The 26,937-nt window shown below is 41.9% G+C and overlaps 1 protein-coding gene across 2 annotated transcripts in view; it reads left to right on the top strand.

Moving 5' to 3' along the window:
- Positions 1-26,937, top strand: part of LOC125465676 (cullin-1) — a 133,184-nt gene that overhangs the window by 67,857 nt on the left and 38,390 nt on the right. For both annotated transcript variants that reach the window (XM_059638038.1, XM_048559408.2), the window contains exons 6-9: positions 1,961-2,051; positions 2,184-2,347; positions 2,676-2,838; positions 9,062-9,192. In XM_059638038.1, coding sequence (XP_059494021.1) covers positions 1,961-2,051; positions 2,184-2,347; positions 2,676-2,838; positions 9,062-9,192 — 549 coding nt within the window. The remainder of the gene's footprint in view (positions 1-1,960; positions 2,052-2,183; positions 2,348-2,675; positions 2,839-9,061; positions 9,193-26,937) is intronic.

The raw sequence follows: 26,937 nt of genomic DNA, 5'->3' as shown, positions 1-26,937 counted from the left end.
CTAACTAGCAAGCCAGATAAAAAGAAACAGGACAGCAAAAAGTCTGTCACCCCAAATACTGAAATTCAGTCATGGTTGAAAGAAATGAATAACCTACAGTCAGCGTCTTAAAATCAACTGGTAATTACCATTGTCACTGTTACTGCAACAGCTGCAGTGTTCATAATGTCTGCTCCCCAATGACTGAAAGACCCATCCCTTTTTTTTAAATGTTTTAACCTTCGGACTCCTCTCTTATTTCTAACCTGATTGTGTTGCATTTCCCAATTCTTCTCACATTTAATAATAAATTCATTTTTCATTAACTCATGAAAACCTGGTTAATTGGCTCCTAGGTTCTTTAGATCTGGGAGAAATAGATCAATAGGGGAAGGGATCTACTTTTAAGTTAGCTTTATTGTGACCCACAGAAGGGGAGGTGAATAAAGAAGGGGGCTAGTTCATCCCTTCTCACCCAGAAGCTTAGTGATTTTGGGTATTTTATCCGGAACTGTAACGGATTGGTAAACCTCGCTCGTAGTCTTAGCAAAACAGCCATTGCCTGCCAGAGGAGAACACTGAACGAGAGTTGTCCACTTTACAGTTAGAGACTGATTGTCATTTAGTGTGAGCTGTGGTCTGACTTTCTTTACTTTTTGCTTGTGGTTACTTTCTGTAATGATTCATGACGTTTTAATGATTAAATGTACATGGATTTCTGAGCCTAATTGAACTTGTTATTTTTAACTTTTGACTATTTGGAAAGTGCCCAGTTCTACCCTTTTTGAGTTAAAGGTGGATGATCTCCTGTTTGTCAACATTTGAGTTCACAGGCTGAATTTTCCCGTGGGTTGACAACCCTAACATTGGGGCTAAACATGAATCATAAGTCTGCTGGACCGACTTTATGTAATGTATACTTAATTGAGCGTCTCCATTATTGCCAACCATTTAAAGATGACAGGTGAACCAGGGAAGTGATAGGCCCCGTAGGAGGGTTTACAACAGTGTCTGTAGGGAAGACTCATCAAGAGAATTGAATGCTGACAAAGAGGAAGATCTAGGGGTGCTCCTACATTTAAGAGTACTGTAAGGAAGGAGCCTTGGTGTGGAGAGTTGACCCCTCACACGTTTTGTTCCCAATGCTTTGCTCTGTTTATTGATGTTATTTTACTTCTTTTTGGTTCTGATGTTCACCATTAATTTTCTTGGGATTTCTGGCATGCTATTTTCTTCGTCAGTATAATTGCTGAAGCAAAGTAATCTTCCAACTTTTACGCATGTCCTGATTTTCATTGACATTCTCATCAGTATTGGTTTTAACAGACCTGTATTGCTCCGGACCACCGCTCTCCTCCCTAATACAATGCTGCTTTTGTTGATTTTAAAATCCTTTGAAAATTATTTTCATATTCATATTTGATGCTCTTTGCTGTTCTGTATCTTTTCCAGTTGCTGGGACCTGTGCTTTTCCTATTTTTTGTATATCTCTTACCTCAGTTATGCGTGCTGCATTTCTTTCACATCTCATGATTTTTAAGGATGTGAGCTAGTTTTGTACTTTGTTTTTATTTTCTGGACACCCCCTTTTGATTGTTTTAGCAAATTTACTCAAATCAATCATTATACATTAATTATCATTATACAAGTGCACGTACATGATAAACAATTTGAGTTTACATCTGCTTTTGACTTCGACTTTATTTTATGTAAATTTGGCAAACACACTGAGTGTGGGCTAGTCCTTCGACTCAACAGCATTATGCTTTAGTTTCAGTCTAGTTTTTGGATCTCAACTGTACAGCTGGTTTGAGCAAAGGATATTGAATGAAACTTGGTCGTATTTCTAGTTGCTGAACATGGACCCCGGCTGCTCAGGTCACTACAATCAAATGGCCAGCCATAGGTTTTACAGTAAACAGTTAACAGATGAATTATTGCTATATGTGGATCACCAAAATACCATTGTTTTTCCTATCAGGTGACAAATGCAGTCTTGAAGCTGATTGAAAAGGAGAGAAATGGTGAAACTATCAACACCAGACTGATCAGCGGTGTGGTTCAGTCGTATGGTAATTTTGAAGCTCTTAAATTTTCTTAAATGTATTATGCTGATATTTATAGTAAGGTGTGTTAGCAGAATCTTCTATATGAAAACCTATCAAGCTGTGTGTTTCTGCACATTGCGTTTATTTTATTCACAGTGGAACTTGGGCTGAATGAAGACGATGCTTTTGCAAAAGGACCCACGTTAACAGTGTATAAAGAATCGTTTGAGTCACAGTTTTTGGCTGACACAGAGAGGTTTTATACAAGGGAAAGCACTGAATTTTTGCAGCAAAATCCTGTAACAGAGTATATGAAAAAGGTGAGTAACTGCAGGTTGCGTACGTGGAAATATATGGAGTCTTATCAGTTACTAAGTAGGATATTTGCAAGCATCTGTAGCCTTGGGTACCTATCAAACGTTTTGGATGTGATCCTCCTGTAAATTCATTTTGCACCCTTACATTTTACATTGTTTGTCTCTTGGTTCTTGTTGCCCTTTTTCTGTGTGCCTTTCCTCTATATTTCTCTCTTCCCTTTCCATATTACTGTGGATAACTGAAGATGTATATATTTTTCAGCTGGCCACTTTTTTCTAAGTTGCTATCACTTATAACTATCCTTGAGAATGACCATATCCTGTTCTGCAGGCAGAGGCTCGGCTTCTGGAAGAACAGCGTCGTGTACAAGTCTATCTTCATGAAAGCACACAGGATGAGCTGGCTCGTAAATGTGAACAAGTGCTTATTGAAAAACATCTAGAGATTTTTCATACAGAGTTCCAGAACTTATTGGATGCTGATAAAAATGAAGGTAAGTCTCCTTGTAAATGTGAGGGGTATCAATTCTGTTGAATGGAAAGTGTTTCTCCTTGGTGCCTGTGTCTGTTTTTAAACAGGTAACATAAAGCCATATTCTAAAGATTAAGAAATTTGGAGAGTTAAGTGCAGGATTTTTGATAAATTCTAAATTTTAATCTTGGCTTGTAGCTTCTTTCACTGTAGAAATCTATGGTTCACAAGTTACATATTAGTGGCACTTATACAGTTAATGAGGTGACTAGTCAGAACTGACAAACTGCTAACTATTAAGAGCAAGGCATCAGTCAGGTCCTTGGAACTATTGCTCATATAAACCAAGTTTTTGCTGCCATATGGCTGGATGTAATGGAGTTTGTGCAGAGTGCTGAACTTGGAGAATTTGCTAAGTGAGGCAAGTGGTACTTTTCTGGTCCTTTTTTCTTTAAAAAAGAACATCTTGAGACAGCAAAGTTGAGAAAAGAAAACCTTAGACCTGAAGTCTGGAATATTATTTAAAACTAGTAGCTTAAAAGAAGACACTGAACAAAAGAGAAACTAGAGGTTTTTTATATCGGGTTTGAGGATGGGCATACATGATAAGGGATGGATTGGTTGGAGTGTGCACTACTTTCTGCAGCCGTGAGTTGGAATTGTAAAGACTGTGTTGCCTCTGAAATATCAGGATTAAAGACATCTTTAACTGGACAGGAATTTACAATGGCAGGGGGAGAATCCAGTTGTGATTTGTATAGAGTACCAACAAAGTATTTAAGACTAACAACACGTTCTGTAAAGGGAGATTGGAAGGAAACAGCCCAAATCTAAAGGCAGAGTTTAAACAAAAATATGAACAAAGCTAGGTCCAGCATCTTGTCATGTTGAGGCTTGTGGAGAGGGCTTTATACTAAATAGTGGATGGTGAGGTATTCTTGTGAGAAGATATTTAGAATGTCATTGGGAAAGAACAGTGCAATAGTTCAGGTTTGGTGATTATGGAAAATGATGACGAGAAAGGGATAGAATACACAAATTTGAAAGTGTAGCGTTAAGGGTTGGCGATAAATGGTAAAAGGACAGAATTAAAAGTCCTTTGCATTTGTAACAAGATGAATGACTTAATAGTACAAATTAAAGTAAATGAATATATGAAATGATAACTGTTACTTAGACTTAATTGCATTTTGGGAACTGAATATTCAAGAGTATTTGACATGTTGGAAAGTTTGCAAAAAGAGGAAGGGTGGTGAGTACTTCAGATCATAAGAGATGGGATCAGTACAGCTGTGAGAAATGAAGAAATAATGAAATGTAGTTGCTGATGGGAGTTGTTTATCTTTAGTCACATTATTCAGATATGGTATGTCACCACCAGAGCAAGTGAGACTTGAACCTGGTCTTTCTGTCCCAGACGTATGCCAGAAAAGTCCCCATCGAAGTGGCTTATACGATGGTTAGCTGTAGCTACATTGCAGGGCAGATTGTAAATCAAGAAATAATGGAAGCTTGTTGAGAAAGATATTGCAATAGTCGTGGGTGGTTTTATTCTTATTGTTTGGACAAATCAAATTGGAAACTTTCAGCTTTGGGAATGAGCTTTTCGTGAATGTATTTGGGACAGTTTCCTCGAGCGACCACGGAGCAGGCTTTTAATGACTCCACAATAACAAACCCTCTAACTAAGAGTGATTAGATAATAATTGAAAGCAGCATTCAAATTAAGGATGAGATGGGTCAGCCTTTAAAAAAGGATGAAAACACAATTAATTGCAGTGGACAGCAAATATGATAAAAGATAAGATTGGTAGAGGAGCAGTAGCAGACATTTATGGAACGGTGTCGTAGCTTTTTTAAAAAAAAATGATTCCCTTAGGAAAGAAAGGGTGGAACTTAATCGTGGAGATTGTTTCCTGACTTGGTCAGAAGGGATCAGCTAACACTTCCTTGTGACGACCTGGGCAATTAGGGATGTGATGTGTATGGACCATCTGACTGTCGTGTGGATAGGCCCCTTTGCTGCTTCTGTTTCTGTAGAAATGCAGCCATGGCTATCAGTTGCCAGCTCCTTTGGTTGTGCTCCTGTATGGTTCATGCCCAGTAATATTAGGTCTGTCTTTAGCCTTTAAATGGCCTCTGCCCTTGGATTTAAAGTGCCATAGTATACTTTTCTATCATCTTCTGGAAGGAGCTACACAGCCACGTTTCACTTCTCAGTAATCTGACCAGTAGTCATTGCTTGCCACACTGCATGCTGCAGTATTTGAGAAATCTTGGTGTCCTGATACACACATTGTATAGCATTTCATACCGACGCAAGTAATTAGGAAAGTATTTGGGATCCTAAGTTCATAAACAAGCTTTGAGTGCCAAAACAGGGATGTTCTGCTGTACCTTTTATAAAGCTTTAGTTAGGCCACAATGCTAATTGCCTGTCGTTCTAGTCTCCACGCTTTAGAAAACAAACAGTGAATATCTCTAAGATGATGCAGAAGAGATTTACCAGAATGACCCCAGAATGGAGAAGTTCAACCAAAAGGTTAGCTTGGAGAGATTAGAGTTGTTCTCCTTAGGTAAAGCTATTTAAAGGGAGATTTGATAAAGATGCAAAAGATAATGACAGATATGTTTGAGGTTGACACAAATTCCCTTTAAGGATGGTTAAACAATTGGGGCCAAAGATTTAAGGTTTTGGGTCAGAGATATTGGAGAGATGTGAGGAAAAGATTTTTATGCAAGTAGTGGTTGTGGACAGAAAGTGGTGCCTGCAAGGGTAGTGGAAGTGACAATGATCGACTAATTTCAAATGGAAATTAGGACATTGTGGAAATTGAAATTGCAGTACTACAGAGCTGGAGTGGGAATGAGATTGACTGGTTTCTACCACAGATGCTAGGTTGGGACCGAGCAGGCTAATTAGTCTCCTGTGTTAGTATAACCCAGTAACAGCTTTGGGGATTTCGTATAACTAGTGTAATTGATGCCTTCACATTACTTCAGTGAAAATGCACGCACTGATCGTAAATGTGTTTGCATGCTATTAAGTCAAGAGGAGCAACACTACGTTGTAGATAGCAGACTGAATATGGGGTGAAGGAATCTGTAGATGAGGTTTGCAAAAATACTTATCTGTTAAACCATGGTGGCCTTTGTCAAATAGTTAGAGATGACCTTGGTTTGTGAGATTAGGACGTAGAATTGGTTTAGGTGAAAATGAGGAATCATAGGGGAAAGAAGAGTCTAGTGGGAGTAGTGTACAGGCCGCTCAACAGTGATCACAAAGTGAGAAAGTTACAAGAACATATGTTGGGTACTTATGATAAAGGAATGGCAATAATCATGGTTGACTTTATGTGCAAACTAGAAAAATCAAATTTGTAGCAATAGCCTGAATGAGGAGTTCATAAAAGAGAGTTTCTTAGAGCAGCATGTTCTGAAGCTCACCAGAAAGCAGGTCATATTAGGTTTGTTTTGTGTAGTGTGACGGGAAAATGAGTGACCGTAGAGTAAAGGCATCTCGATGTAGCAGTGACCATAATGTGATTGAACTTTGCATTCACTTTGATAGATAAGGGACAAGTCTAATTTATAAATCTAATTACAGGCAATTATATATTGGCATGAAAGTTCAAATAGCAGACATTTGAGCTGATATTTCAGAATGCTGTAAGGAGGGCCCCCATCATTCATGATTAACTAAGAAAGTTAGAGATAACATCAGACTTGAAAAAGCATATAGCTGCACAAAGGTGTGTGGCAGGTCAGATAATTGGTGACAGCGTAAACAATGACAGAATTCCTAAAAGGTTAATCAGGAGGAAGAAATTGGAGTGAGAGGAAACCAATAAGGAATATTTCTTCTTACTGAGGCATGGTGACTTTCAGTTAAACCACCACCACCACCAGTCTTCTCAGTAATGAGAGAGCAATCCTTTGGCCCCCGAAGACGGTAGCATCCTTACCTTACACTTTTTCATTAGTGACGCCTCTAAATGATATGTTAAACCAAGACCCTAGTCACTCCTCTGGGGTATGCAGAAGATTCCACGGCACTGTTTGAAAAAGAGAAAGTAATTTGTCCCTCATGCCCTGGCCAACATTTATCCTACTGCCACTGTCGCAAAAGTTGATGATCTGATCATTGTCATATTACTGTTTGAGAGAGCTTGCAGTGCACGTTAGCTCAGTCTTTTCTATACACAGCTGTGACTGCACTTCAAAGTGATCATTAAGCACTATGTACTTGTGAGCTAGCTTTCAAGTGTGGTACCCAGGTCCGGCAAGCTTTTTGCTAACCAGCACCTCTGGGACCAGCCGTGTACCAGTTGATCAAGAGGCCCACATGATCAACGTAAACATAAAAACATAGATAGGAGCAGGAGGAGTACATTGAGCCCTTTGATCTTCCTTTACCATTCTTCACGATCATGGCTGATCTGAATAGCCTAATCCTGCTTTCTCCCTGTAAACTTTGATCCCATTCACCCCAAGTGCTATATTTAGCTGCCTCTTGAATACACATAATGTTTTGGCATCAACTACTTCCTGTGGTAACGAATTCCACAGGCTTACCACTCTTTGGGTGAAGAAATGTTTCCTCATCTTCGTCCTAAATGGTCTACCCCGAATTCTGAGACTGTGACTCCTGGTTCTGGGCACCCCTACCACCAGGAACATCCTCCCTGCATCTACCCTATCTAGTTGTGTTAGAATTTTATAAGTCCCATGAGATTCCCTCCCACCCCCCAATCTAGTCAATCTCTTGTCATACGTCTGACCCACCGTCCCCAGAATCAGCCTGGTAAACCTTCACTGCATTCCCTTGACAGCAAGAGCATCTTTCCTCAGAAAAGAAGGACAAAACTGCACAATATTCTAGGTATGGCCTCACCAAGGCCCTTTATAACTGCCACAACGCATCCCTGTTCCTGTACTGGAAACCTTCTGCAAAGAAGGCCAACATACCACTTGCCCTCTTTACTGCCTGCTGCACCTGCACACTTACCTTCAGCGACTGGTGCACAAGGACACCCAGGTCCCATAGCACTCTCTTCTCTCCCAATTTATAGCCATTAAGGTAGTAATCTGCCATCTTGTTTTTGCTTCCAAAGTGAGTAACCTCACACTTATCAAATTATACTGCATCGGCTGTTGATGTCCCCACTCATCCATTGATTTGCCCAGCTTGTCCAGATCATGCTGAAGGATCTCTGCATCCCCATCATAGTTCATTCTCCCACCCAAGTTGGTATTGTCTGCAAACTTTGAGATGTTACGTTTTGTTCCGTCGTCGAAATCATTAATATATATCATGAATAGCTGGTGTTCCAGCACCAATCCCTGTGGCACCCCACTAGTTACTGCCTGCCAATTTGAAACAGACCCATTAATTCCTACTCTTTGTTTCCTGTCTGCCATCAAGTTTTCTATCCATCTCAATACACTTCCTCCTATCCCATGCACTTTAATCTTGCGCAAAACACACACTAACTAATAGAAATGTAATGCAGATGGTATACACATCTGTTATACTTCTATTTATAGCATAACACACTTAAATAATACAGCTTTGCCTTAAATAAAACTTAGTGGCAGGGAACCTCCTCACTTGCATCCTGAACTGATGACTTGGACATCACAGAGATCACAATAATAAAATAAAATATAATAAATAAAATAAAACAATAAAGTATTTGAGGTATATCATTTTTGTTGGCTTATTGAGAAGAGTGGTTCATTAGAGGCTAGTTAAAACATAGGTAGTGAATTAAAAGCTGAAATACTCAATAGTAAAACAAAGATTGTGGAATAATGAAGTTTATGTATGACTTGATGCTGTGGAACATAGCTTTCAGCCTAAATTGAGCTTTCAGAATATTTGGAAATAATAAAAAGAAAAGCTACAGAAAATCAGCACATCCAAAAGCAGCATTTGTGCAGGGGGAACAGTTAATGTTTCGAGTCCAATATGACACTTGGTAGCCTAAACAGAAATATTTGAATGTATGCATTTTTCTATCCATGGATATTTTCCTGTTAATTTAACTTGTCAGAGATGTTTTTTTTTAAATGACAACTGAGGTATGATTTCAGATTCTGTTGCATATTTTCCATCTGTCTTAAAAGACAGTAGTAAATAATTGTAAAGATTAAAGTATCATGCCCCAAATGTTGGATAAGGGAAAAGCTCAATTTCATCTTTTTTTTGACATTTAGACAAATTTTCTTTTGTGTTTTGGCAGATCTTGGTAGAATGTATAACCTAGTTTCTCGAATCCAGGATGGCCTTGGGGAGCTGAAGAAGCTTCTAGAGACACACATTCACAACCAGGGTTTGGCTGCCATTGAGAAGTGCGGAGAAGCTGCTCTAAATGTGAGTTATAGATTGTCGATCAACAGAAAGTTAATCTGTAGTCCATTGGTTATCTTGCTGTCTGACACACTGCCAGCCTTTTACAAATTTCCTGAAATCTATTACTTTAAGTATTTGAAGACCTCTTTCTCTTCCCAACCCCTCGCTCTCAACCTGTTCCTCAACCCCTCCCCCCCCACCCTCACTCTCGATCTCTTCCTCTCCGCCCCCCTGCCCTGGACCTCCTCTTCTCCACTGCCACTTCGGTCTCGACCTCTTCCTCTTCTCTCCCCAACCCCCCCCCCCCCCCCCACCCTGGCTCTCAGCCTCTTCCTCTTCCCCTCCCCCCCCACCTCGCTCTCGCCCTCTTCCACCCCCCCACCCCTCTCTTGCCCCCTTTTGACCCCTCTTCCTCTTTCCCCGTGCACCTCGCTCTCAGCCACTTCCTCATGCCCCCCACCTAGCTCTCATTCCCTTTCGACCCCCACCCCGACTGTTGATGTTGCTCTCTTTTTCTCTTCCCTGTTAACCCTTTCCCAAAAAAAATCTGCTGTGAAACTTTAAAAGTTTCTTCAGCTTAAGGCACAAATGCATGTCAGATACTTGAAACTGTTTACGTTATTTGCTGTTGAAGTAGCTTTTCTTGTGAAGTGTGTTAAATTGAATCACTCCAGTCCTGAAGCCCACACAACTTTCGTTTAAAACCAAGACTGATCAGCTCTGAGGTGCATGACTCTTGGAATTTTTTTACTGAGAGACAAAATCGGCAACACCCCGGCTGAAGTTCTGAAGAGTTATGCTCCCTGCGATAATGTTTCAGACAAGCTGCAATTTTGGCAACTACCTAACAGTATTGAAATGGATAATTGTATCCTGTCAACTAAAAAGCAGGACAAATCTATTGTAACCAAAATGTTGTCCCCCCAGTCTAATTTCATATATCAGCAAAGTGATTAAAGAAAAGGCTGAAGCTTTCACTGCTATTTTCAGCTAGAAGTGCCGAGTGGGTGATCCATCTCCGCCTCCTCCAGTTGTCCCCAGCATTACAGATACCAGTCTTCAGCCATTTCAATTCACACCACGTGATATCAAGAAACAGTTGGAGACACTGGATACTGAAAAGGCTACAGGCCCTGACAACATTCTGGCTACAGTACTGAAGACTTGTGCTCCAGAACTTGCTGCTCCCTTAGCCAAGCTGTTCCAGTGCAGTTACAACACTGGCATCTACACAACAATGTAGAAAATTGCCCTGGTATGTTCTGTACATAAAACGCAGGACAAATCCAACCTGGCCAATTACTGCCCCATCGGTCTACTCTCAATCATCAGTAAAGTGATGAAAGGTGTCATCCACAGTGCTGTGAAGCAGCTCCTGTCCAGTTTCTGTTCCACCAGGGCCACTCAGTCCCTGAACTCATTTCACCTTTGGTTCAAACATGGACAAAGAAGCTGAATTCCAGAGGTGAGGTGAGACTGACAACTCTGACATCAAGGCTGCATTTGACCAAGTGTGGCATCAAGGAGCCCTAGCAGTACTAGAATTTATGGGTATGGGGGCAAACTCTCCGGTAGTTGGAGTCATAACTCACACATAGGAAGTTGGTCGTGGTTGTTGGAGGTCAGTCATCTTAGCTCCAGGACATTGCTGCAGAGTTTCTCAGGGTAGTGTCCTGGGCTCAACCATCTTCAGCTGCTTCATCAGTGACCTTCTCTCCATTAGGAGGTCTGAAGTGGGGATGTTTGTTGATGATTGCGCAATGTTCAGCACCATTTGTGACTCCTCAGGTACTGAAGCAGTTGATGTTTAAATGCAACAAAATCTGGACAGTATCCAGGCTTAGATTGACAAGTAGTAAGTTACATTCAGGTCACTCAAATGCCAGGTTATGACTACCTGCAATAAGAGACAAATCTAAACATTCAATGGTGCCACCATCACTGAATTCCCCCACCGACGACATCCCGAGAGTTGTCCTTGGCCAGAAACTCAACTGAACTCACTACATAAACACAGTGGCTACAAGAGCAGGTCAGAGAATAGGAATTCTGTGGCAAGTAACTGAATTCCTGACTCCCCATAGCCTGTCCACCATCTACAAGGCACAATTCAGGAGTGTGATGGAATACTCCCCGCTTACCTGGATGAATGCAGCCCCAACAACACTCAAGAAGCTTGATACCATCCAGGACAAAGCAGTCCACTTGATTGGCACTACATCCCCAAGCATCCACTCCCTCCACCACTAACACTGAGTAGCAGCAGTGTGTAAAACCTGTAAAATGCACTGCAGCAATTCACCAAAGATCTTCAAATAGCACCTTCCAAACCCATGATGACTTTCCTCTAGAAGAGCAAGGACAGCAGATAAATGGGAATGCCACCACCTTCAATTCCCTCTCCAAGTCATTCGATATCCTGACTTGGAAATATATTGCCGTTCCTTCACTGTCACTGGGTCAAAATTGGAATTCCTTCCCTAGTGGCATGTGGGGCAACGCGCAACAGGTGGATTGCAATGGTTCAGGAAGGCATCTCATCGCCACCTTCTCGAGAGCAACTGGAATGGGCAGTCAATGCTGCCCAGTCACCAGTGCCCACATCCCACAAATTAATTTGCAAGGAAGTTGATGCTGACAGTGCTATCAAGTGGCATTTTACAGTATTCAACTAACTGGTTAGTTTAGCCACGGTCTAAGCCTAGCATATCTTGTACAAAGGATGACAGTACTGGTTATTTGTAACCTATAATTTTTACCTAGGAATATCAGGTCAGAATTTGAAGCAATTTCATTTGTTTCATCAATGATTTTCTTTCATTAAGTGAGTGATGTAGATGTTCACAGTGTATTGCAGTGTTCGTGACCATTCATAGTTCCTTGCACTGAAGCATAAGTGGGTCCCCACAAGCCTGCTCCATATCTCAGCTGATCTGATTACTGCACATTCCTACTTTCCTTCATAACCCATCACCCCTTGCTCGTCAACCATCTATCCACCTCTGCCTTAAAAATGCTCAAAGAGTCTGTTGTACCGCTTTTCGATGAAAAAGATTCCAGCTCCCCTAGTCCTGAGGGAAAAGTCCTTCTCAGTTGTGTCTTAAATGGGCAACCCGTTATTTTTGAAACGATGACCCTCTTGTTCAAGATCCTCTCACAAGAGGAAGCATCATTTCTGTGTCCACACAATCAAGACCCTTCTGGATCTTATGGTTAAATCGATTCAGTTCTAATTCTTCTAAGTTCTGGTGGATATAAGATTAGCCTGTCCAATTTTTTCCACAAGATAAACTCATTCCTTCCAGGTGTTAGTCAAACAGACCTTCTTTGAACTGTTCAGTGCCTTTAAATTATTTTTTTAATAAGGACATTCTTCTTCATCTCGACTTGAAATGTTAGTGTGCTGTCTCTCCACAGATGCTGCCTGACGTGCTGTGATATCCAGAATTTTTTTTGTTTTCAGTACAAATTACAGTATCCACAGTAATAGGTTCCAAATATGGGCTCACTATACGCTACACAGTTGAAGCATAGCTTCCCTACTTCTGTATACAATTCCCCGCACAAGACACGATAATATTCTATTAGTTTTCTTAATTACTTCCTATACTTGCATGCTACCAGTTTGTGATTCATGTACTGAGGCACTCGGATCTCTCTGCATCCCAGCTGTGCAATTTCTTAGTATTTAGATAATTCTTTTCCTCTCACTGCCAAAATGGGCTTTCCACATTTTTCCACATTATACGTTATTTGCCACAGCGTTGCCCATCTTTTAACCTTGCTTGTACTTCGTTGAACAGGAAACAGGTTGTGAAGTATGTTGTAGCATACCTTAGTGCTGTCTGCAAATTTAACAAACACGCCTTCTGTTCCATCATCAAATTCACTCATGAATTGTGAACAGGTGAGGCCCCAACACTGATCCCTGTCCAAATGACTTTTAATAAGTTGCCAACCAGAAATTGACTCATCCATTGCCTGTTTTCTGCTTATTAGCAACATATTCTTTTTCTGTGACATTTTGTTACATTCCCCACACCATGAGCTTTATTTTCTGCAATAGTTGTTAATAGAACATAGAACATAGAACAGTACAGCACAGAACAGGCCCTTCAGCCCACAATGTTGTGCCGACCATTGATCCTCATGGATGCACCCTCAAATTTCTGTGACCATATGCATGTCCAGCAGTCTCTTAAATGACCCCAATGACCTTGCTTCCACAACTGCTGCTGGCAACGCATTCCATGCTCTCACAACTCTCTGCGTAAAGAACCTGCCTCTGACATCCCCTCTATACTTTCCACCAACCAGCTTAAAACTATGACCCCTCGTGCTAGCCATTTCTGCCCTGGGAAATAGTCTCTGGCTATCGACTCTATCTATGCCTCTCATTATCTTGTATACCTCAATTAGGTCCCCTCTCCTCCTCCTTTTCTCCAATGAAAAGAGACCGAGCTCAGTCAACCTCTCTTCATAAGATAAGCCCTCCAGTCCAGGCAGCATCCTGGTAAACCTCCTCTGAACCCTCTCCAAAGCATCCACATCTTTCCTATAATAGGGCGCCCAGAACTGGACGCAGTATTCCAAGTGCGGTCTAACCAAAGTTTTATAGAGCTGCAACAAGATCTCACGACTCTTAAACTCAATCCCCCTGTTAATGAAAGCCAAAACACCATATGCTTTCTTAACAACCCTGTCCACTTGGGTGGCCATTTTAAGGGATCTATGTATCTGCACACCAAGATCCCTCTGTTCCTCCACGCTGCCAAGAATCCTATCCTTAATCCTGTACTCAGCTTTCAAATTCGACCTTCCAAAATGCATCACCTCGCATTTATCCAGGTTGAACTCCATCTGCCACCTCTCAGCCCATCTCTGCATCCTGTCAATGTCCCGCTGCAGCCTACAACAGCCCTCTACACTGTCAACGACACCTCCGACCTTTGTGTCGTCTGCAAACTTGCTGACCCATCCTTCAATTCCCTCGTCCAAGTCATTAATAAAAATTACAAACAGTAGAGGCCCAAGGACAGAGCCCTGTGGAACCCCACTCACCACTGACTTCCAGGCAGAATATTTTCCTTCTACTACCACTCGCTGTCTTCTGTTGGCCAGCCAATTCTGTATCCAAGCAGCTAAGTTCCCCTGTATCCCATTCCTCCTGACCTTCTGAATGAGCCTTCCATGGGGAACCTTATCAAATGCCTTACTGAAGTCCATATACACCACATCCACAGCTTGACCCTCATCAACCTTACTAGTCACATCCTCAAAAAACTCGATAAGGTTCGTAAGGCATGACCTACCCCTCACAAAGCCGTGTTGACTGTATTTGATCAAGCCATGCTCTTCCAGATGGTCATAAATCTTATCCCTCAGAATCCTTTCTAACACCTTGCAGACGACAGACGTGAGACTTACCGGTCTATAATTGCCGGGGATTTCCCTATTTCCTTTCTTGAAGAGAGGAATTACATTTGCCTCTCTCCAGTCCTCAGGTACGACTCCAGTGGAGAGCGAGGATGCAAAGATCTTCGCAAGTGGCGAAGCAATTGCATTTCTCGCTTCCCAAAGCAGCCGAGGACAAATCTGATCCGGGCCTGGCGACTTGTCAATCTTAATGTTTGACAAAATTTTCAGTACATCAGCTTCCTCTATCTCTATCCATTCCAGCATGCACACCTGCTCTTCAAAGGTTTCATTCACTACACAGGTCGTTTCTTTCGTAAAGACAGAAGCAAAAAACTCATTTAGGGCTTCCCCTACCTCCTCAGGCTCCACACACAAGTTCCCTATGCTATCCCTGATCGGCCCTACTCTTTCTTTGACCATTCTCTTATTCCTCACGTAAGTGTAAAATGCCTTTGTGTTTTCCCGGATTCCTTCTGCCAAGCCTTTCTCGTGCCCCCTCCTGGCTCTCCTCAGACCATTTTTGAGCTCCTTCCTTGCCTGCATGTAATCCTCTCTAGCTGAACTTGACCCTAGCTTCCTCCACCTTATGTAAGCTACCTTCTTCCTTTTCACTAGAAGCTCCACCGCTCTCGTCATCCAAGGTTCCTTTATCTTACCCCGTCTTGCCTGTCTCAGAGGGACATATTTACTCATCACTCCCAACAACTGTTCCTTAAACCATCTCCACATGTCTATAGTTCCCTTACCATGGAACAACTGCTCCCAGTCCATGCTTCCTAACTCGTGTCTAATCGCATCATAGTTTCCTCTTCCCCAATTAAATATCCTCCCATTCTGCCTAATCCTCTCCTTCTCCATAGCTATGTAGAATGAGAGAGTGTTATGGTCACTATCACCAAAATGCTCTCCCACCACAAGATCTGATACCTGCCCCGGCTCGTTTCCGAGCACCAAGTCTAGAATGGCCTCTCCCCTCGTCGGCCTGTCAACGTACTGCGTTAGGAAACCCTCCTGAACACACCTTACAAAAACAGCTCCATTCAAATCTTCTGCTCGGAGGAGGTTCCAATCAATATTAGGAAAGTTAAAGTCACCCATTACAACAACCCTACTGCGTCCACACTTTTCCAAAATCTGTCGACCTATGCTTTCTACAATCTCCCTGCTGCTATTGGGGGGCCTGTAGTAAACCCCTAACGAGGTGACTACTCCCTTGCTGTTCCTAATTTCCACCCATACTGACTCAGTAGGCAGATCTTCCTCGACAATGGAAGCTTCTGTAGCTGTGATACCCTCTCTGATTAGTAGTGCTACACCCCCTCCTCTTTTTCCCCCCTCCCTATTCTTTTTAAATGTTCTAAACCCTGGAATATCCAGCAACCATTCCAGCCCATGAGAAACCCATGTCTCTGTTATGGCCACAACATCATAGCACCAGGTACTGATCCATGCTCTAAGTTCATCACTTTTATTCCTGATACTCCTTGCATTAAAGCAAACACACTTTAACCGATCCCTTGGTTCCTTCCCAGGAAAATCCTTCCCACTAGCTGGTCTACCTCTTGCTACTGCCTCACCTGCATCAACGCTCACCTCTGGTATACAGCTCAGGTTCCCACCCCCCTGCCATACTAGTTTAAACCCTCTCGAACTACTCGAGCAAACCTTCCACCCAGGACATTGGTCCCCTTCCAGTTCAGATGCAACCCGTCCTTCTTGTACAGGTCCCACCTTCCCCAGAAGGCATCCCAATTATCAACATATCTGAAACCCTCCCTCCTACACCAGCTGCGTAGCCACGTGTTCAGCTGCGCCCGCTCCCTGTTCCTCACCTCGCTATCTCGTGGCACCGGTAGTAAACCAGAGAACACTACTCTGTTCGTCCTGCTCTGCAGCTTCCATCCTAACTCCCTGAAATCACTTTTTATATCCTCAAACCTATTTCTGGCTATATCATTTGTGCCAATATGTAACACGATTTCTGGCTGTTCACCCTCCCCTTTCAGAACTTTATACACCCGATCGGAGACGTCCCGGACCCTGGCACCAGGGAGGCAACATACCTTCCGGGAATCCCGATCTTGCCCACAAAATCTCCTGTCGATTCCCCTAACTATCGAGCCCCCTACCACGAGTACTTTTCTATTCTGCCCCCTTCCCTTCTTTGCCACAGTGTCAGGCTCAGTGCCAGAGAACTGACTACTATGGCTTTCCTCTGGTAGGTCAACCCCCCCAGCAGTATCCAAAACGGTATACTTATTGCTGAGGGGAATGCCCACAGGGGATCTCTGCACTGTCTGTCTGTCCCCTTTCCTCCCCCTAACTGTAACCCATCTATCCTCGTCCTGAGCCTTAGGAGTGACCAACTCCCGATAACTCCTCTCAATTACCCCCTCTGCCTCCCGAATGATCCGTAGTTCATCCAGCTCCAGCTCCATTTCCCTAACACGGTTTTCAAGGAGCTGTAGCTGGGTGCACTTCCCGCAGATGTAGCCAGCGGAGACGTGTGCCACATCTCCCAACTGCCACATTTTGCAGGAGGAGCAAGCAACTGCCCTAGCATCCATACCCCACTTATCTGAACACCCACTCAATACTAAAGCAGAAAGCTCACTTCAAGTAATAATAACAAATTAATAACAAACTTATGTTACACCTTATCAAATATCTTTTAGAAATCTAAGTAGAGTAAATCCATTGGTTCCCCTTTATTTACAACACATCATTACTTCCTCAAAGAACACAGATTTGTTAAGGTAATTTCCTTTTCATAAAGAGAAATTTAAATGCCACCTTTGGGTGGTGCAGAGAGGAAGCTGACATCATTGAAAGAGTTGGAATTTTTTATTATGACTCCATTTCAAATGCTACCTCTTAGATAATCTGCAATGAGTCAGATATATAATTTTAATATCCAGTGAGGAGGAAAACCAAGTGCCAAAAGGGAGCAAAGAGGGTGCTCAGCTGGTGCTATTCTCTGTGCCTGCCCCAGTCTGAATCAGCATGAGAAGTTAGGTGGGAGTGAAGGAAGAAGTAACTGAGGTAGCAAAATTCTTCTGATATTGGGAAATACAAATAGACACCATAAAATAATGCTATATTTGCAAAGCCATATTAATGGGACAATGGTGACGGTGGATGCGTAGACCTGGCCTGAACCCTGTCACGGCTTGTGAGTCTAATGGAACCTTCCCTAAAAGTTTCAAAAATTGAAACCGATGTTTCAACTATATCACTAGCCCCTTCTTTGAGGTCCTAGCATAAATTCCACTTAGACTGGGGACACATCAGCCCACAGCTCAAATAATTTTCAGTGCCATTTCACTTGATTGTGTGAGTTCTTTCCTCCATTCTTTCTATATCCTGATATGGCTATTTCTGCCATATTACTTGTACTTTGTATTGGTAAGATTGATCCAAAGTACATGTTCAAGTCATCTGCTAGTTCCTTACTTTCCAATATTAATTCCCCAGACTTAGTAGGACGAATTCTTGCTTCCGTATTTTCTAAGATAAAAGAAAATCTTAACTATCTGTTGTTATATTACTGTGTAACTTTCTCACCATGTGATTCTTATAGTCATTATTTACTTGTAATCTGGCCAGCCACCTGACCTGCACCCGTCATCGTGTATAATTAGTATTTTGTTTTAAGTCTCATATAATCTTTAATCATCCACAAATGGTGAATCTTCGCTTATCTTCTGGCCAGAAATAATAAAAATTATCTATTCTGTACATACTATACAGAGGTAGAGGAAATGGCTACCTCTGCCTCTCTATTGACCTATCACTTACTGTAATTTGCCAGTTCAGGTTAGCGAGTTCTGAGTCCATGCCCTTATTATTGCCCTTATTTAAATTGAAATACTTGTCCTGGTCTTACTACTCCTTCTGTCCTTCAAACTGAATATAAAATTCAATCATATTTTGGTTGCTGAAACCCAAAGGCGCCTTCACTATGAGGGCATTAATCCTATCTTGTTGCATAATACCGTGTCTGTAATAGCCTGCTGTCAGTTTCCTAGAAGTGCAGTTTCTCGGACAACAATCACAAAAACATTCTATGCTCATTTCAGCTACCTTAGGTCATCCAGTTTTTCCTGTATATGTGGAGATGAAAATCTCTCATGACTATTGCTGGACTTTTCTGATAAGCTCCTATTTTTTTTCTTTCTGGTGTTATATTAGTTTACTGTTGGGTAACTGTAGGGAATTGTACATCAGCCCACAAATGACTTGCCTTTATCATTTCTTGTCACTGTCTAAACTGCTTTAGCGATGACCTGCAGCTCAGGTTGTGACTGGAGTTGTTCGCCAAGCTGACTGGTTTTTGTGTAAACGTTTCGTTCCCCTTCTAGGTGACATCTTCAGTGCTGTCTAGCCTCCATTGAAGCACTGTTGTTCTATTCCATTATGAATTTATGTGGCCCGGTCTTCTGTGGTGGGTAGTTTTGTTTCCGGTTTTGCTCTGTACTGGTATGTAGATAGGGTCTATTTCAACATATTTGTTTATGAAAACCAGACCTCCAGGCATTCTTGTGCTTGTCCTTGTACTGTTGCGTTGTCCCAGTTAAACTGATGTCCTCCTTTGTCAGAGTGAATAGAAACAATGGAGAGTTAGCCGTGCCATTTTGCTGTGAGTCAGTGTGCGTGTATCCTGGTGGTGTGTTTCCTTCATGTCCATCCTGTGTACTGCTTCTCGCAATTGCTGCATTGAATTTTGCATATATAGGCAGTTCTGCATGTTTCTAATATAGCGTAGGGTGGCTAGTGTGAAGGGGTATACAGTGTCTTCTGGGTGCTTATTTGCCATGCATCAGTGGATGAAGCTGTCGGGATATCCCCATTGTTTGCAAAGAGTTTGTATAGGTGTTCCTGTTCGTTTTTGCATAGCTCAAGGGTGTTGCAGTGTGTTATCACTAATTTAAATAGAGTCTTGGCAGAGCTCTGTTTGTGGATGCTGGGGTGGTCGCTGTTATAACTCAGGATTTGGCCAATGAGTGTAGTCTTTCTGTATACACTGGTAAGGAATTCACCGTTGTTCATTGTTCTGCCATTACGTCTAGAAGTGGGAGCTGATTGTTCTCTTCCTTTGTAAACTTGATTCTTGTGAATATGCTGTTAATAAGGTGGTGTGTTTCTTCTTTGCTTGTTTAATGATCTCAAAATGATTGCCCACATACCTGATCCATAGGTTAGGCTGGATCGGGGATGGGCTGTGCATTCAAGTCTTGGCATAATTGCTTCTGCTGTAAAACCCAGGATGGGTGAACCCTTGGGTGTCCCATCAATGTGTTTATATACCTGGCTGTTGAAGACAAATTGCATGGTAGGACATAGATCTAGTAATTTCAGCATATTATCCTTGCTGATGGTTTCACTGGAGGTCTGTGTTTTCTGATTGTCTAGTAATGTGGAGGGTCTCCTTTGCTAGCATCCTGTCCGTAGACCATAGGACATAGGAGTGGAAGTAAGACCATTCGGCCCATCAAGTCCACTCCGCCATTTGAATCATGGCTGATAGGCATTTCAACTCCACTTACCTGCGCTCTCCCCGTAGCCCTTGATTCCTTGTGAAATCAAGAATTTATCAATCTCTGCCTTGAAGGCATCTAACGTCCCGGCCTCCACTGCACTCAGTGGCGATGAATTCCACAAGTCCACCACACTCTGGCTGAAGAAATGTCGTCTCATTTCAGTTTTAAATTTACCCTCTCTAATTTTAAGGCTGTGCTCACGGGTCCTAGTCTCCCCGCCTAATGGAAACAACTTCCTAACGTCCACCCCTTCTAAGCCATACGTTATCTTGTAAGTTTCTATTAGATCTCCCCTCAACCTTCTAAACTCTAATGAGTACAATCCCAGGATCCTTAGCTGTTTATCATACGTTAAACCTACTATTCCAGGGAACATCTGTGCGAATCTCCGCTGGAGACGCTCCAGGGCTAGTATGTCCTTCCTGAGGTGTGGGGCCCAAAATTGGACGCAGTATTCTAAATGGGGCCTAACTAGAGCTTTATAAAGCCTTAGAAGCACATCGCTGCTTTTATATTCCAACCCTCTTGAGATAAATGACAACATTATATTTGCTTTCTTAATCACGGACTCTACCTGCAAGTTAACTTTTAGAGAATCCTGGACCAACTCTTCCAGATCCCTCTGGACTTCTGCTTTACGAATTTTCTCACCATTTAGAAAATAGTCCATGCCTGTATTTTTTTTCCAAAGTGCAAAACCTCACATTTACTCACATTGAATTTCACCAGCCATTTCCTGGACCACACTCCTAAACTGTCTAAATCTTTCTGCAGCTTCCCCACCTCCTCAGTACTACCTGCCAGCCCACCTATCATTGGCAAACTCGCCAGAATGCCCCCAGTCCCTTCATCCAGATCAGTAATACATAAGGTGAACAGCTGTGGTCTCAACACTGCGCCCTGCGGGACACCACTCCGTCACCAGTTGACATTTCGAAAAAGAGCCTTTTATCCCAACTCTCTGCCTTCTGTCAGACAGCCAATCCTCAATCCAAGCCAGTAGCTCACCTTGAACACCATGGGCCCTCACCTTGCTCAGCAGCCTCCCGTGAGGCACCTTATCAAAGGCCTTTTGGAAGTCTAGATAGATAACATCTACTGGATTTCCCTGGTCTAACATACTTGTGACCTCTTCAAAGAATTCTAACAGGTTTGCCAGGCACGACCTCCCCTTACTAAATCCATGCTGACTTGTTCTAATCTGACCCTGCACTTCCAGGAATTTAGAAATCTCATCCTTGACAATGAATTCAAGAATTTTACAAACTACCAAGGTTAGGCTAATCGGCCTATAATTTTCCATCTTTTGTCTTGATCCTTTCTTAAACAAGGGGGTTACAACAGCAATTTTCCAATCATCTGGGCCTTTCCCTGACTCCAGTGACTTTTGAAAGATCACAACCAAAGCCTCTGCTATTTCCTCAGCCACCTCCCTCAGAACTCTCGGATGTAGCCCATCGGGGCCAGGGGATTTATCAATTTTTAGACCCTTTAGCTTTTCTAGCACTTTCTCTTTTGTAATGCCTACCATACTCAACTCTGCCCCCTGACTCTCCCTAATTGTTGGGATACTGCTCATGTCTTCCACTGTGAAGACTGACGCAAAGTACTTAAGCTCTTCAGCTATTTCCTTATCTCCCATCACTGGCCTTCCAGCATCAATTGGGAGCGGCCCAATGTCTGCGTCTACCATAGACGTGAATAGTGCTGTAACATCAAAGACCAGCATTTCACCCGTATCAATTTTTATGTTCCTGATGTTATTTAGGAATTCCTCTGCAAAGTGTATGGAGTGAGGTGTTACAGTATATGTTGTAGCTCCTTGGCTAGCCTGTGTGTCAGTGTGCTCAGCAAGCAAACTGTGGGTCTGAAGGGGATGTCTGGTTTGTGCACTTTGGAAAGCCTGTAGAATCAGGATGTGTGTGAACACTTGGGTTTCATTTTTAGGAAGTCTGTTCTTGTTATTTGGCCTGTCTGGTGTAATTTCTTTAGTGTATCGATGATCCTATTCTCTAACTGTGGCATAGAGTCAAACTGCCTCTGTTGGTACACACAGGCCACCCTACCCCATATTACAAATATTTCAAAACTGACTACAAGACTCCTACACCCTCTTTGAATAATGATAGCACACAAACCAACAGCCACACTTCACCAGCGACTGTCAAAAATGAAAGACCCCATATCCACGATGAGCAGGACAGATGTGATATACAAAATACCTTGCAGCAAAATTGCGAGAAACAATACATAGAACAGATGGGCTGGAAGAGTGTCACCAGGATATAAGAACACCAACAGTAAAATGGCACAACCAACTCTCCCTCACCCTCATTTCTGTTCACTCCAACAAAGGAGGACATTGGTTTAACTGGAACAATGTAACTGTTCCAGGACAAGCAAAACAAAGACAAGCACGGGAATTCCTGGAAACCTGGTTTTCAACCACTGGTGCCATAAATATGTTGAAATTGACCCCTTCTACGTACAGCTACAGACTGGGAAACTTAAACAGCAACAGAAGATAACTAAAAAGGCAATATGTGGAGAAAAAATGAGGTACGAAGGCAAACTGGCCAAAAATATAAAGGAGGATAGTAAAAGCTTTTTTAGGTATGTGAAAGGAAAAGAAATGGTTAAGACTAAAATTGGGCCCTTGAAGACAGAAACTGGTGAATTTATTGTGGGGAACAAGGAAATGGCAGAACAGTTGAATCGGTACTTTGCTTGTGTCTTTCCCCAGTGAAGACAGATCCAATCTCCCAGATGTAATAGTGGCTGAAGGACCTAGGGTAGTAGATGAACTGAAGGGAATTTCTATTAGGCAGGAAATGGTGTTGGATTAACTGTTAGGTCTGAAGGCTGATAAGTCCTCGGGACCTGATGGTCTGCATCCCAGGGTACTTAAGGAGGTGGCTCTAGAAATGGTGGATGCATTGGTAATCATTTTCCAATTTTCTATAGATTCAGGATCAGTTCCTGCGGATTGGAGGGTGGCTAATGTTGTCCCACTTTTCAAGAAAGGAGAGAGCGAGAAAACAGGGAATTGTAGACCGGTTAGTTAGACGTCACTGGTGGGAAAGATGCTAGAATCAATTATAAAAGATGAAATTATGACTCATTTCGATAGAGGTTAAAAAAAAAGGATAGGTCAGAGTCAACATGGATTCACGAAGGGGAAATCATGCTTAACTAATCTTCTGGAATTTTTTGAGGATGTAACTATGAAGATGAACAAGGGAGAGCCAGTGGATGTAGTGTACCTAGACTTTCAGAAAGCCTTTGATAAAGTCCCACAAAGGAAATTAGTGAGCAAAATTAGGGCACATGGTATTGGGGGCAAAACACTGACTTGGATTGAAAATTGGCAGGCTGACAGGAAGCCAAGAGTAGTGATAAAGTGGTCCCTTTCGGAATGGCAGGCGGTGACCAGTGGGGTACCACAAGGTTTGGTGCTGGGACCGCAGCAGTTTACGATATATATTAACGATATAGATGAAGGCATTAAAAGTAATATCAACAAATTTGCTGATGACACAAAGCTGGGTGGCAGTGTGAAATGTGAGGAGGATGTTATGAGAATACAGGGTGACTTGGACAGGCTAGGTGAGTGGATGGATGCATGACCGATACAGTTTAGTGTGGAAAAATGTGTGGTTATCCACTTTGGTGGCAAGAACAGGAAGGCAGATGAATATCTAAATGGAGTCAAGTTAGGTAAAGGGAAAGTACAACGAGATCTAGGTGTTCTTGTACATCAATCAATGAAAGCAAGCATGCAGGTACAGCAGGCAATGAAGGAAGCTAATGGCATGCTGACCTTCATAACAAGAGGAATTGAGTATAGGAGCAAAGAGGTCCTTCTGCAGCTGTACAGGGCCCTGGTGAGACCGCACCTGGAGTATTGTGTGCAGTTTTGGTCTCCAAATTTGAGGAAAGACATTTTTGCTATTGAGGGAGTGCAGCATAGGTTCACAAGGTCAATTCCCGGAATGGCGGGACTATCATATGTTGAAAGATTGGAGTGACTGGGCTTGTATACACTTGAGTTTAGAAGGATGAGAGGGGACCTGATTGAGTCGTATAAGATTATTAAGGGATTGGACACTCTGGAGGCAGGAAGAAGGTTTCTGCTGATGGGCGAGTCCAGAACCAGAGGACACAGTTTAAAAATAAGGGGTAGGCCATTTAGGACAGCGTTGAGGAGAAACTTCTTGACCCAGAGAGTGGTGGATATATGTAATGCTCTGCCCCAGAAGACAGTGGAGGCCAAGTCTCTGGATATTGGATGGAGCACTTAACGATAGTGGAATCAAGGGTTACGGGGATAAGGCAGGTACAAGATCCTGATTGTGGGTGATAGCCATGATCATAATGAATGGTGCTGCTGGCTCAAAGGGCCGAATGGTCTACTCCTGCACCTATTGTCTATTGTCAGTTTGCTTGAGCTGTGAACATTCTCAAGAGATGTTTAGCATGGGTCACAGGGCACTCAGAAGCTCCCACATGCTGCAGCTGCGACATATTACTTTTTCTGCAATATTTTGAGTAAACACTTAATTATTTTCCTTCTCTTATATATATTAACCATCTTACCATAAATTCTTCTACATAATAGTAGAATTGGCCTTAATCACGCAACAATCAACACCCTAAACTTCTACCTCAGTAATTGAATAAAACCCCGTTCCTAAAGAGTGAAAATGTTAGGAAAAGCACCTCCTTCCTCCTCTTGTTTAAATCTGTTGGACATTGATTGTTCAGCACTCTGCTAAATCACACTGAGAATCTGGAGTTATGTGCTCTGAGACCAAGGAGCTGGCTCAGATCCAAGTACAGAAAAATAACAGCTCATGCTGGTTTCCAAAAGTAACTAGCTATAACTGCCATCAAATGAAGAGCTTGCATCTCCCTCCTTCAGCCTAGATGAAATTTAGAAATTGAAATTTTACAGTTATGTACAAAGTCATGCTCCCAACTGCTGCATGAAGAAAGACCTAAACAGCATTCAGACTTTGGTGGTATAAATGTCACTTGACATTGAAGTGCCACCCAATGATCATGTTCAAAAAGAGGTCTTTTCTAGAATGAAACTGGGCTTTAAACTTGGCCTATAATATTTTTAGTTAATCAATGTGGTGGTTAGTTACTGAAACACATTTATATGAGTGTGTACATCTATAACAACAGGAAATGAGTTATTTGTCAAAACGGGGGTTTAAAAAAAACACACCAAGCAATATTGACAAAGAAGACAGTTTTGAAAGATCCGAACACAAATAAGAAAACAAAATTTCAACCTGTTTTCTATGCTGTCCCGGCGATTTACGTCCAGAGAAATTAATTTCCTCTCAACTCTTGTTGTGTTTCTACTGAATTGAGTCTTTCTACTTTCTTTTCCATGGGCTGTGGATACAATTTTATGTTTTCTTTCCAAGTCAATGGTGTGAACCTTGCATATTTCTAAGGGTCTAAACTTTGATAGTTCTAACAGCTTGAAGATTTCTCTACCAGCTGTTCTAGCTTGGAAACTTCATAGACTAGAAAACACTTCTGCTGAGGTGCCTGATTTCCCTGGAACTGAACTATGTTATTGTTTCTACTCTGAAGTCAAAAGAAAACGATTTAGTTTTTTTTTAGACTCTGTTTGTCATAACCTCATCCTAAAAGTGTCTTATCCATTTATAGAGTATTTAATTGAAGTCATGTGCCTTCTTGGAAATGATATATTAAGGTTGTTGTCCAAATGACTACTTGATCTTATTTTTAAAAAAAGTTTTAAAAATTTACCAAAATTCCTCTCTGCCTATTTTAAAATCCAAATTCCAGAAGTTGTTCTGTTGTGTGTATATTCATCCCATTACCATATACCCAACAGAACAAGACATATCAATGCAATCGCTACAAGAACATATCAAATGTTGGGAATACTGCAGTGAATGATTAAACTCCTGACTCTCCAAAACCTGTTTTACAAGACAAGTGCAACAATTCCATAAGTCACTTTGCCAATTTCTTAAGGGTATTCAGGGATGTGTATCAAATGCTCATAATACCAATGCTAGTTTCATCTTGTGAATTTTTTTTTGAACGTCGAGAATTTGATAGAGCTTATTCCACTCGTCTGAATGGTGATAATACTGCGGAAGCTTGACACCATTCAGTATAAAGCACCCTGTTTGGGTGACATCAGCTTAAGCATACACTCGGTCCATACTGCTGTATAATGTACAAGGTGAATTCTCTAAAGCAAGCCTCCATATCTCTATTGACAAAACAATCCTAACCTATGTTCTTGACCACCTGAAAGAGCAAGGGCAACATAATATTGAAATACAAATTTCTCTCTAGGTTGCTCACCACCTGACATAGCTATTGCCAGATTAAAAATCTGGCACTCCTTCCAAACAGCACTTTGGGTGTGCCTATGCTGTAAGAGTTGCAAGCTGTTCAGCAACACAAAATAATTAAAGATGGACAACAAATATTGGCCTTGGCAGTGATATTAACATTCAAAGAGCAAATGAAGACAGTAGATAGTAATCAAATCAGTAATTTCATTTTAAATTGTGGAGGAGAGTCTGCTTGCTAAATAACCCAACTGAGGTTTCCTCAGCACACCTTCAGGCATATGTAATAAGCACTTCTGCTGAATAAATATAGGGTCCTGGGTCCTATTATTGCAGTGCATCTATACTTTTATTCTCCCAACATTCATACATCCAAACCGCCACTAAGGATGTCATTGGACTTTTAATGCTTTTGATTTTGAAATATGTGGATTAAATTTTCCAGGACTTGGCTTGCA

Source organism: Stegostoma tigrinum, chromosome 2 (assembly GCF_030684315.1).
Source record: "Stegostoma tigrinum isolate sSteTig4 chromosome 2, sSteTig4.hap1, whole genome shotgun sequence".
Classification (NCBI taxonomy): Eukaryota; Metazoa; Chordata; class Chondrichthyes; order Orectolobiformes; family Stegostomatidae; genus Stegostoma; species Stegostoma tigrinum.
The sequence above is the reverse complement of the archived record's forward strand: the minus strand, read 5'-3'. Positions and strand labels throughout refer to the sequence as shown.